This window comes from Geospiza fortis, unplaced genomic scaffold (assembly GCF_000277835.1).
Source record: "Geospiza fortis unplaced genomic scaffold, GeoFor_1.0 scaffold40, whole genome shotgun sequence".
NCBI lineage: Eukaryota > Metazoa > Chordata > Aves > Passeriformes > Thraupidae > Geospiza > Geospiza fortis.
The window spans coordinates 4,481,314-4,494,192 of NW_005054297.1; the positions used below are offsets into that span (position 1 = coordinate 4,481,314).

Genomic DNA, 12,879 nt, shown 5'->3' on the forward strand with positions numbered 1-12,879 from the left:
GGAAAGAGCACGCCAGGGTTAAGATGGACTGTTTAGTAGCAATTAGCAATGATGCATTGAGCAAAAATAGCAACAACGAAAAAAAAAGAGAAGAAGCTACAATAGAAACAAAACCATTAACAGAAATAAATTTAATTTAACCAGTTAGCACTTGTCTATGAAAGGCAAACTTTCTGTTGCTGTTGGTAAGCCAAGGGGGAATTAAAAAAAACAGAAGAATCTTATCAGAAATATTTACTTCCCACTAGCAAGAAGTCTGGGATTGTTTTTCTAACAAAAGACAGAGCTACTGTCCCACATTTTCGTGACCCTCTCTGCAGTTCCAGGGAGAAAATATTTAGTTCAACATTATCGTAAGCTAGAATATGGCTCTATTTATGTGACAAGTTGACAACATACAATTTCATGCTTGTTGAACTGATCTGTGTTATATATTCACTGTGAATATTATGAAGCCTCACCATTATAAATATGAAACAGTATACACTTATTCAAAATAACTCCAGCAGTAGCAATTTATAGCTCAGTTGTTTGTGTGCTTATGAAGTCCAAATGCCACCTTAAGAAGCTGCATCTCACTAAAACAGATGTGGAGTGTGACTGTGACCAAAGTGGATTTAAGATGACCTCTGTGAAAGGAGGCTATTACATTTTTGTTTGTATGGCAGCTGACACCAGTTCATATTTAGCTCTGTAGCCAGTGGGAACACAGTGTAACACACTGTCCTCAAGGGCTGGTTTTAACACAGGCCAAGACATCCATCTAATGACCTAATTAGCTTACTACTGTTCTGGTGCGTGCTAGTCTTCCCTCTTAGAAAAGGCACAGGTGCTCTACAGAGCAGCAGCACAGCGAACATCTCAAGCCATGGCTGCTCTAGGTGAAATGTCTCCTTAATGAGACCGTGAAGTGGATCAGTCACATTTTCTTGATTGCATGCCTGGGGAACAGCCTTGGTGGCCACACACATCATACAATCAACTCCAAGCAATTGGTTTTTTGCTCATTCAGGACTTCGTTCCTGCCTGAAGGTTTCAACCAACATGCCAGGTGGTTCTTGCATTAAAGCACTGTAGTTTGTCCAAGCAGGAAAGAAAAAAGGAGCACCAGCACACCTTGGTAAAAACTAGATACAGAGAATTTGCATAAACTCTTTCCAATTACATAGCAGCTGGTTCGAGTAAAATAAATTCCACTTACTGCTTGAGCCTTATTAAATGTCAGCATAGCTAATCATAGATTATCGTTTACATACATCATCCCACATAGACAGGATGTTATTGTGCTGGTCTCCTATTTAGCAGATATAGAGCCCTGAGTCAGGCCACAGACACTGGTAAAGGTAATGCATTCAAACACACAAGAAATGTGACACTGCTCCATTAGGAATATAAAAAGTCCATCACTTTTGTCAAGTGTCTGCTATCTTCTTTCCCTGGAAATAAGGGTCTTCTCCTAGCTTCACAAGTAGGCTTCATGATACATTGTTACCTTTTATCATCCTTATAAAGTTTCCTAACCTAAATCTGCATCTTTTGCCTTTTATGTTTATTGTTGTATTAAACCTATGACGTTGTCTGTTTCACTACTAAATCTATCCCATAACCACATACTGTACATTCATTTCTCTAGGACCTCAGTAGCTCTTATCTGCTCACTTTTATGATCGCTTATGAACTGTTAGGAATAGCAACTGGCAGGAACGTTTGTAAAGTCATCTCAGACTGAACTCAGCCTTCCCCTTTTTTACCATACAATGATACTCTCTGCAATGAAATCCAATTTGCCATAAAAGCAGTTCATTACAAGCTGCATTTTAGAAGGACACAAGTTCCCAAATACTCAAATGCATGTGCTTATCATGTAAAATATTCAATCTGCATGAATGTGAATTTCAAAAAAGCCTACTTATTAGAGCAGGAAAGTACATGTTGATACGACTTGGTCCTGTGCTGCTTCCAGATTCACCAGTATGCTCTACACCACTGCCCAGAGCTATTTTCTTCATGCCCTCCAGGGCCTCAGACAGGCTGCTATGTGGTGCACACAATCACAGTCCTTTCAAGCACTTTGATAAGCTTTATTCTGCCATTATGCCATCTAGAACATTAAACACAATGTTTAAGTTCTATGTTAAATCACGATCAGCTCCTATTAACTGTTCCAAGCTCCTCATTTTTATCAACAGTTACTTTATTAAATCCTTAATAATATAGATGGAATAGTTAGTTAATTTGTGTGTTGAGCCATGGATGTTAATTTGTAAACATAATAACATACTGCAATCATTTGCATAATAGCATTTTAATCTTTTTAGTAAAAGCTGTAATTCCCTACAAAGTACGCTGCAGTAGAAACTAAGTGACTATTGGTAATAATAAAAAAGGCCTTAAAATTCTGATCCTATTATAGTGTTGGAACATACCCAAACTGCTACCATAATCTCTGAAATGTTACTGTTCTCTGATTTAGGTGTCTGTGTCAAGAATAAAAATGAAGTATAACTGGTAGCAGTAGACTATTTCCTAAATGTAATTTAGTATTCACTAAGCACCAGCACTTTGCAAATAGCTCTGAGGCTTTCCTTCAAAGTTCAGAGCTCTAGTTATGCATATTGTGTGAGGTACACCATGCAGCTCACCTCCAGCCTCTGTTGTGCTGAATAGATGGCTATGATAAATCATGCTGATTTGGCACTGAAGGGCATCAGCCATCAAGGATTTGACTACTACGTCTTTTCTTTTTTTCCCTGAGATTGTATCTCCTTGAACTGCCTGCCCTGGGCTACTAGTTTTGGAGAAAATTAAAAAGTGGAAAAATGCTAGGGAAGGCTACTACAGAAAGTCTATCTAGGCTCAGTTCTCTGGAACCCATTAACACCAGTCACAAGACTGGCAAAGAAAACATTGGTGGTTGTTTAAAAGTCAGGCCAAATCATTTTACGCAAGATCTGGTAACTCATTAATCAATCTGGCTGCAAACCTTGAATGAATAACCTGCAATGGTGAAAGAGACTGGCAGCACCACAGAACATGAGGGATTTTATAATCTGAACCAATGCAAATTACCCTGGTGATGTTTAAGGCTTCCCTCAACACTCATCATCTCCCTGATACAACCCCTTCCAAATAAATAAGAAATCATTTATCTCCATGCATTCCCCTGCTGCCAGGGGAAAGACAGTCTGCATTTCATTGTGTATTTCTTTCTCTTCTCACATTCTCACTGCTTGTAATACAGCCCTCTTTGGCAGTCTACAATAAAATGTAGTTATCTTTTTAGGCTTTCCAAATATGTGGCACATAGAATGGCCTTGAGAAGTAATGTGGGATACACCTATATAAAACAATTAAAAACAAAGTCATCAAACACTGTAAGCATTGCTTTGGAACGTGGATTTATGTAAATAAATTAAATCTGTATTAGGGCAAGCAATGTGGGTTTTCTGAAGTCTTTCTGAAGGCTAAAAAAAGTGTTTTGCCAAATACAAGATTTATGATTTTACACAGGTTCATTGTAGTTTAACAGGTTATTGCCTATCTACAGGCTGAATTTTCTCTTACCATCAGCTGAGTTATTTGTAAAAAATACCAATAAAGAGAAACACCCACTGTAGATATCTTCCCTCTCCATAATGCTAGGCATGGATCATAAATAATTTTAAATATGACTAATCTTACATGATAAGGTACAGTATATTTCAAGAAGCCTCAAGGGACAACAGTTTTCATGAACAAAAAGCCTTCTCACTCATGACACACCAAGTTGTATGTTTGTTCACAGTTTCACATAGCATTGGCTTTGAGAATGAAAATTTAACCATTTTGATTTTCTGAAAGTAGCCAAATTGAATTTTTTGCAAACACAAATTTTTAAAGTCTAGTTCTTCACAAAAACAAATTAGAAAAGTGAATGGCCCAACAAACCATCTAAATAACTGGTCTTGGGCAACTTGTTAACTATTTACTTACATGAATTTGTGTCAATAGACAGTAGCCTGACGGGCAAAAATTCCTTCATTTTATAATTTCAAGCAACAGGCAAACAAAATTAGGTGAAAAACAGAAATGATCGAGCTGTGAATAGAAAATAATCACCTAATTCACAATGTACATAAGTACAAACACTGGTAAGAAGAGCCTCTGTGCTGGGGCAGTGCAGGCTTGACTGGGGACTCGTATTGGTGACACTGGCATGCGAGCAGAAGGATGCAGTGATGAATTAGGTGTGTCTGCAAAATATTGGTGAGTTCTAATCCTCCAGTGAAGGCCAGGATCTCATCACACCTAAGCGGATGAGAGCAGGGATTTATACTTAACACTTACATACTATCTGGACTAATTGGACCTTTATCTCACTTGGCTCCTGGTTGCTACCGTAACTATTAATAATTTCTAGTCTGTGAGACTCCCAATGCCACTAAGCTTGTGGGTGCTCAGCCCAAGTGAGCTTTCAGGAACATGATTTGCAGAAAGACCGAAAATTCACTTTATGAAATACAAATCTTTCTTAAAAAAAAGTGCATCAGAGATACTCGGGAACTTTGTAAAGGGCTTTTGGACACCGTCCCTCATGTAGACAATGCCACATGTACTGCATTAATACCTCAAAGGAGAGTGTGTTTCATTCAAGGCTGGATTTGGCAATGTACTGTACAGCTTGTGCAGGTAATGCTGCTCGTGTACTTCCCATCATTTGCTTGCCATTCTGGTTCCTTCCTTTCCAGCCCAAATAGGCTGCATTTCTATTTCTGTATGACAATGCCTCATCTTAAGTCAGATAAAACATACTACTCCCACAATGACAAGAGAGAAAAAAAAAGTAAAAAAAAAAAAGGTAAAAAAAGACATTATTTTCTTTTTTATAAAGCTGTTGAGGATCAATATGGAAAAATCTAGTGATTAACAAATGAGAAACTGCAAAAAACTTCCATTCTCTCAGCTAAAACAAATAGTTCCTCACAGAGTATGTGAGATAGTCTCTGGAGGAAGAAGACATCTTCTTGTGATCTTGAGCACCCCCAGTCGTCACATTACAGAGCGGCAGAGGCAAGAAATACTGCAAAGTATCCAGCTGCACAGTGGAGAATGGGGACAGGGTTAATGCACAGGAGGAGAAAATAACTGTTTCATTCCCATCTTCCTAGGCCAAGCAACCAAGAAATGTAAATACAACACTCTAAGAAGCTGAAAATAGCCTAATTTTGCACTGCAGTATTGTAAAATACCATTAGGGCACAATTTGTCCCTACAGGTAAGTATGGGCCAAGCTGTGATGAGACAGCAATGCAGCCTGCAGCTGAAGTCAATGAGTGTGAGGAGAGAAAACAACAGAATTTGTGCGTCAGGAAAGAAGCACCATACTTTGTTTCCAAGCTATTATTTCTGACCTATTACTTGCTGTGCAGATTCATTCCCCCAGCTGCATTGCCCCTGTCCCTCCACATATATTCCCCTGTTTCTTCACACTGGGGCAGCTCATCCTCAGACAGATCCAAACTTGCCCATGAGATGTTGCTCTTGTCACCATCTCCCAGTGAGGTTAACTACCAGCCTATCTGGTCATCCTGCAGTTTGCAACATACTTCGATTTTCAGCACAGGAATTGTTTCCTATACAAGGTGTGTAGGGGAACAGCCACTACCTATCTGAGACAACTTTATACTCAGCAGCTGTGGCCATCAGAGCAGACAGGCAGTAACACATGGGACAAGCAATGAAGCCAAGTTCCACTGGTTTTACTGGAATAATTTGTATGCTTACATTTGGTAAATACGTAATCGCATTACTTATGTGGAACATACACTTTGAAAGTCTGCATCTTCAACTGACTTTTCCTAAAGGAAAATGCTTCTGCATTTGGCTTTTGATGAATGTGGAAAAAATACGTGTCCTCAGTTATAAAAGAAGCAAATCAAGTCTCCATCATAGTTGCTACAAATGTGGACCCTGCCCCCCTGCCGCCACCAACATGCCCTACCCTGCCTGAGGCAGTACAACTGCAATTCAAGAACCAGACAGGATTTGGAAACTTTGTAAAACAAAGTGTGGAACATTATACAACTAAAGAAAAAACCAGGGCCTGAGCACAAGGCTTTGCAGGGTTGATTTGATTAAAATAAAATTAATTCCAAGTTACTTGGATATAAATTACAGAAACTAAACAGAGAAGACCAGTTTCTGCTATCAGTTACACTGGTTTAAATCCAGAGCAATTCATCTGCATCAGGGAGATCACTGTGAGTTTAGAGCTGTATATAAAGAAAGGAGAATTTTATTCAGGACATCACATCCTAGGTAAGCATTTTACTATACCATTTCAGTTAATTTTTTCCAGCCTCTAAAATTCTACCATGATAATCCGGGGCTTTCCGGAACCAGGGGCTAGCTGTATTTCCTGGAGCTGTGCTACTTGGTGTGTGAGAAACAGCACCCATAGCTTGCTTTTGTACAAGGTCTTCCTGCCAGCTAATCAATTTATTGTTCAATTTCCCACTCAGTGAACGATCTATGGCCTCTCCTATCAACAAGGAGGGAAGGAGGTTAGAGTTTAGGAGGGGCACGGCTGCCCGAAACCACAAGGTGGAGAATTATGAAGGCTTTACACAACAAAAGAAAGAAGACCCGAGACAAAGAGACAGTAACCCTCCTCTCGTACACCCTAACCCCCAATGCACAATTGGAAAAAAACCAATTAAATCTCTCCTATCACTCTCTGACTTTTACTTTTAGATCGCTCTCCACCACGAGATCTATGAATTATCAGAACGCTGAGCTGGTCCCTGAGCTACTGACAGCCCTCACTGCCTTCTCTGCCACACTCACCCTTCCTCTCTCCTGAACATAAACAAATCACAGAACTCTCAATTTGTGTGCAAGTAACTTGTACGGTAAGGCTCTGAGTGGTAAAAATCTTTACTAGAAATGCTCCAGCTACTCATCAGCTAGCTGCTGTGCAGCACTCTGCTTCTTGCCGAGGAATTCAAGTGGAAGACAACAAACAAGCTTCAACTCCTGTTTTGCTCTGTAGCTGACAACAGTGCAACTCCTCATCATGACACCACAGGGCAGTGTGCTCAAGGTACTCTTTAGCTGTTTCCTCTCAAAGATCACAAGTCTCATTTAAATCCTTTTAAGGCTTTCCCCCATACACCCTTCAGATCACAGGTCTGGTTTTGATCATGATGATTAATGGAACCAGTCAGAATCTGTAATACACCAGCAGTTTTCTTGTCTCTTAATGGTGGAAAAATAGTAAACTGTGGTCCACCAAGCTAATTAAAAAAAAAAAAGAAAAAACCAAACCAGAAAAAAAACCAAGCAAGGACTTTGCAACATGCACTTGCATCACCTTGCCTTACCTCGAATATATTGGTGGGTTCATTGCTGTACTGATTGGAGATGATCTCTGACTGGTCGCTGTACCACTTGAGTCCCCCCAGAAAGCTGTCTGCATCCAGGTCATTCACATCTAGTTCAGAGAGGTCAAGTTCTGGGAGATCTGGGCAAAGAGGCTGGTCTTCACCAACCAGAGCAGCACACTGCAGGATATAGCAACACAGAAATAGTTTCATTAATTACCAGGAATCTATTAACTAATATCATGTGATAAGAATTAAGCCTCAATTAAGCTATGGCACAGGGTCACTAGGATTGACTTTGTTTTCTGAAAAAAGAAACACATAGTATTTGGTCCCTGTTAGCTCTAACATAGGTATGCAAAGGGGTAGAGAAAACAGCAGGGCATAAGCTGCCTTCTCTATCACATCTCTGTCCAGGAAAGATGACCTTCCTTCTCCCTATACCCTCCCATTTGATAATTATCATATTCAAAGCTTTAAATCCAACAGCAGAGGCCAAAGCATGGCCTTATTCTCCTTTCAGAGTGAACCAGTGCAGGTAGAAGTTACAGATGAATACCTCTGGGCAAGGTCTGTCATGCATTTCCTGATACATTCAGATTAAAGAAGCACAGCCTGTTACAGCCTTCAGCCCTGGAGGCTAGCTCAAGCTGGAGACAGTCACACTTTCACTTCTACAGAACCTTGCTGTAATCCTTACAGCCACTCATGATGGTGGCTACCATATGGGCATTAAAGAGTATGGGTTAGTGATGCTGCTGTGCTCTCTTCCTGATGCACGAACCACAGCCACCCAGTTTTGCATTAGGTCCTGGCAATCAAAGTATGGCTTGAAATATCCCTATATTCTCCTCTCAGTGATGAGCATAGTTAGTTCATGCAGCCTTTCACCTGCTTGGTGTGAACACATCTATTATCCTGGCTGGTTTCCTAAATATCCCCAGAAAGAAGCTGTACTCAGAGAACCAAATGGATTTTCCTCTTCTAGCAGCCTCTGATTCAGTAATCCTAAAAGAGGGTCTGTGAAACATTTTGGTTGAGGCAGTAAACAAAGTTTAGTCTGCAGGAATCCTCTTCAGCAGTGCAAAATGGTTTTGTCTGCACAACTTAGGAAGAGAGTGAGGATAAATAAAAACAAACCTAGAGTAAGCATCCTTTTATATGCCAGTATGAAGCTAAGATAGGGTATTGACTGACCTACTAAGGAAGAAAAAATTAATAACATACATCCACTTCAACACAGCAATTGAAATGTTAGAGTATCCACCAAAACCATTTCCTAATTATAGAAAACATGTAGTAACAGTCTGGCAAATAGCTGAGTCCCATATGTCAATGCTGCTCAATTAAGCAATTCCTACTGCAGTGCTCTGTGGATCCTTGTAACTCATCCCCGAACATCGACGTCGATACGGGCACACTGCAGAGCACACGTGGAGCTGCAGAGGCACCTGAATGGTTAAAAGCCATCTAAAGTCAACTGAGTCTAAGGGCGTCTACCATATTTCTAGCACTGCATTAAGGATGGCCAACGGCAGCATCCTGTCACCTCCGCAGCTCCCATCAGTTGTCTGGGTGGTTTGAATGATTTCCCAAGTTCTGTTTGGACTGAAGTCAACGGAGAAAGTGCCGCTTTCTGAAGGCAGATGTCTGCAGGGCACTAACAGTGCCCATGGATGTGAGTCGCTCAATGCTGGTTGTGTCACTCTCGCAAGGACCGCCTTGAACAACAATGCAAGCGAGAGCTGCTGAAGGTGCACTTCATTGATGGTTTTGTCCCTGGAATCTCCGTGTGTCTGCAGTGCACAGGCTGGATGCAGCAGCGCAGCCGAGAGCAAAGATTTTGTCTGTTGGCACAAAGACTCGGTGCAGCTGGTGTGAGCTATAATTTACCAGACAACTTCTTCGTCTACCAGGACACTACAAGATAATCATAGAGTAGGCCAAGGGGCAAGGAAGCTGAGAGGCTTCAAAACGAGGCTCTGAAACAGCAGTTTTTTTCTTCCTATTATTCAAGGGGCTGTAGAACTAAAGGAAGTCAAAATCCCACTTAAGTAATGTTAACTTTTTTTTTTAAATCTGAATTTCTTAACATTATTTTGAGTGTAAGACACAAAAAAAAACAAAACTAGAGAGTTTCCTCTTCTTTAGCGCGAGACACAACCTTCTGGCAGCAATCTTATAATACAGAGATGACCTTTTTTGATGCTTGGCCGAAATCTCTGATCTCATTAAAGGATAATCTAGTTTTTGACTGAAAAGGTAGATTCTCAGCATCATTCTCAGGTTTGTGTTCTGGAGGTCAGTAGCTTATAACTGATGCCATAGACTTCTAAAGTATCCTGCTGATCTGTTACTGCTTTCATTTATAAAAATAGCTTCACCCTGTGAACCACCTACTTAAACATGTTTACTTTTGCTAATCTGCATTTTTAAGTTCCTACAGTGGGCTTTTGAAGCAACATAAACAATGGTATTAAAAGAAATCCTGCTTATGGCAGCCTCCATTTACCTATAGAGACTGCAATGTCACCTAAAAATGTAACTGTTGAAATGAAGTATATATGCCTTGCCAATGTTGACATGATAATAAAATCAATGTTTCTGAATACGACATTATGCTTCTGAGCACACAGAGCACATTAATCTGAGACACATTAGCAGCAAGTGCTCCTGTTATTAATTTATATTTGGCCTTTGGATGATGCCAGATTTAACACTCCAAGTCCTAAAACTGTCCTCATCTGACACGCTGATATTTGCTGTTTGCCTATACATCTGTAACAGGTGCACCTGCATTGCTAGCACACGTTTTACTGTCTTCCCACTGTTATTTGATATGATAGTTATTCCATAACTATAGCCCTAATTTTAAAGTAACATTTAGGAGGATAAAGCAGTCACTAAACACAAAAGGCTAATTACTGCGTGTTATTTCACTCCAACAGACCTTTTTTCTCTTAGTTCAGACGCAAACAGTAAATTAGCTTAACTGCACTGATGGTAATGAATCATTATAATTAAGTATAATTCTCCATTAACCTTATGGCTGTTTTTGTGCCTTTGGAGGTAAATTAAAAAAAAAAAAGAAGAAGAAGAAGACTGGACTTATGCCATATTGATTATATTAATGAAAATATAATCTTTGTTTTATTTTTAACAAGTTTTTCAAAGTGCCAAGGGGATGAACTCAGGAAAGAGAGACTTGACAAAATGTGTGTCATGTGGATTCTCTCTATCAATCTTCACAACCTTACTGTACATCACCTTCATTAAGCTGTGAAGCACTGGGGACGCCGATCAGCTACAGTGATGCAGGCCTTTATTAAACAACACGCCGTTCTGTCATTATGTGAGCGAGAATATAATACATTTAACATTGACAGCAAATATTAATGATTCAGAGAATGAAAGCTGCCTCCAGTGCTTGCTGCCTGCATTATTTTAGCTCAGTAAAGGTGATCCCCTGAGCCAAAGCAGCACGCAGACGCTAGTGTTGCTACAGGAAGTGCAATGCAGGAGCACACTAGCAAAATCCTACCCACAGTTAATCCATCCACCACACAATTAATATTAAGATCAAACTCTTTTTTTGGTTCTTTTTTTTTCTCTCTGCACTATGAAAAAGTCATTGACATAAATTATCTATTCTGTTACTAGCTTGAAATTATTGCAGGAACTCCAGTGATTAAAATAAATCTTCAGTATTTCCATATAAGCTGGTTCCTCAATCAGTTCCTAGCAGCATTAAGAATAATACACGACGGAAAAATGAAGCTATGGCAGCTGAGACCCATGCTACAGCCAGACAACAACCCACAGGATACTCCAGCTACTCAGAAACAATTAGGACTTTGGAGCCAGAAAGTCATCCACTTACTGCCTTGACTCATAATAGCTACAGGACATATGAATTATCCATATCTATTCCACTTTACCAAGAAATCAAAACAAGATAAGACCAATTACAATATGCAAACAGAAATCTGTGGATACAATGGCAAACTGCAAATATTTAAAACATGACAAAATGACTTGAGAATCCACACACATGCTCTGACAGATAGGAAAAATTTACTGGAGAACATGGAAACGGTCTACTTTAGATTGGTAGCTCAGCTCTCTACAGCATGACCATCTTATTTAAAAAGCATTGCCTGTAACCTGTTTTTCCCTCCCCCACTGCCCAAGGGAAGCATTTTAAGCATTTATTCCAAGCCTGAATCCAGAAGATTAGTTCCTTTGAGCAGGTCTGTATTTGGGATTCCTCTTCATGGGGTCCAAAGAAAGTTTGCCTCGCTTCGCAAGTTGCCCAAACTTTCAGGTAATGCTCCATTTTGCTGAATGCAAATATGCAGAAATCCTCAAACCTCACATTATACTCCAGAGATTACCACGGGGCTGCTTGCCTTTTTTATTTTTTCCTTTATGAATTGTAGCCAGCAGAAGCTGTGGATTTGATGTATTGCCGTCTATTTTTACACAAGCAGCAGCAGCAGCGGCGGCGGCAGCAGCAGTTCACAGTCCTGCATAAACTCTATTCTCATGGTTCATCCTGTTGTCTCTGCTGTACAGTGGGATTTAACCATTTCTTGGACTACTCAGATTGACTGCAAACCCTGCTCTACGGGGCATTAGCTACAGCGTCAGTATTCCAACACCACAAGTAGCAGAGAAACGTCTCCTTCCAGAAATCTCTTTTAAAAGCATCTAAAGCCAAACAACAGGGTATTCATTCCTGTGTGCGTGTTTGCATTCTGCAGCTGATAAACAAGGAAAAAACCTTCGACAGAGCACAGTGAAACAAGGAATTAAAATATGAAGCCATGAGTTAATTATAACTTTTTTTTTAAAAGAATTATTCGTTTTATTCTAAATGAACATGGCATTTTTCCAACCAGGCCACTGAACGCCACTGGAAACGCCACTTCAGACACCGATTCATATCAATATCTTAGAGCATAAATATTGCATATGACGGGAAAGCGAGCCAGAGGCACATGAAAATAGTTTCCAACTGCAGGAGATACTATACTGATGACAGGAGCTCAGCTTTGATTTGCTCAAGGCATCGCAGAGTAACCTTAAAATAGCAAACTTAGTGGAGTTAAGATAAGATAGGGACTTGTTTGCAAAGTGCGCTGCCTCGGCCGTCCTGCCGGGGCCCCACCGAGCCCACGGCCCCGCCGGCCGCCGGCACCCACGGCCGCCCACGCCGCGCTCCCCTCACCTCGAGATCGCTCCATACAGAGTCCTGGTTGCACATGTCCCACGCCATCCAGCTGCGGAGCGACGGCAGGAAAGCTGGCAAACTACAGTCCAGAGGCAGGCAGGCAGGCAGCAGACACTCATGCAGGCAACGAGACCCTCTCTGAGAGTGAACCGAAGGCACCTGTCTTACTACTGTCCCCCGTCACATGACAAAGCTATTAAAAAGTAGGCTGGGCTGTCACTCATCCAGCCTTCTGGAGCCGCTGCTCCAGCCCGTGACGTCAGCCAGGGGCAGACCCCGCCCGAA

General features: G+C 40.8%; 1 protein-coding gene across 2 annotated transcripts in view; it reads right to left on the reverse strand.

Annotated features, from left to right (window-relative positions):
• The window catches only part of PPARGC1A (PPARG coactivator 1 alpha), a 369,718-nt gene that overhangs the window by 59,735 nt on the left and 297,104 nt on the right, over positions 1-12,879 (reverse strand). The window contains exons 1-2 of one of the 2 annotated variants that reach the window (XM_005415436.2): positions 12,592-12,728; positions 7,362-7,541 (exon numbers count right to left, since the gene is read on the reverse strand). In XM_005415436.2, coding sequence (XP_005415493.1) covers positions 7,362-7,541; positions 12,592-12,639 — 228 coding nt within the window. In that variant the 5' untranslated portion in view covers positions 12,640-12,728. Of the gene's footprint in view, positions 1-7,361; positions 7,542-12,591; positions 12,729-12,879 lie in introns of those variants that run through there. The other variant, XM_031055195.1, reaches the window with a different exon arrangement.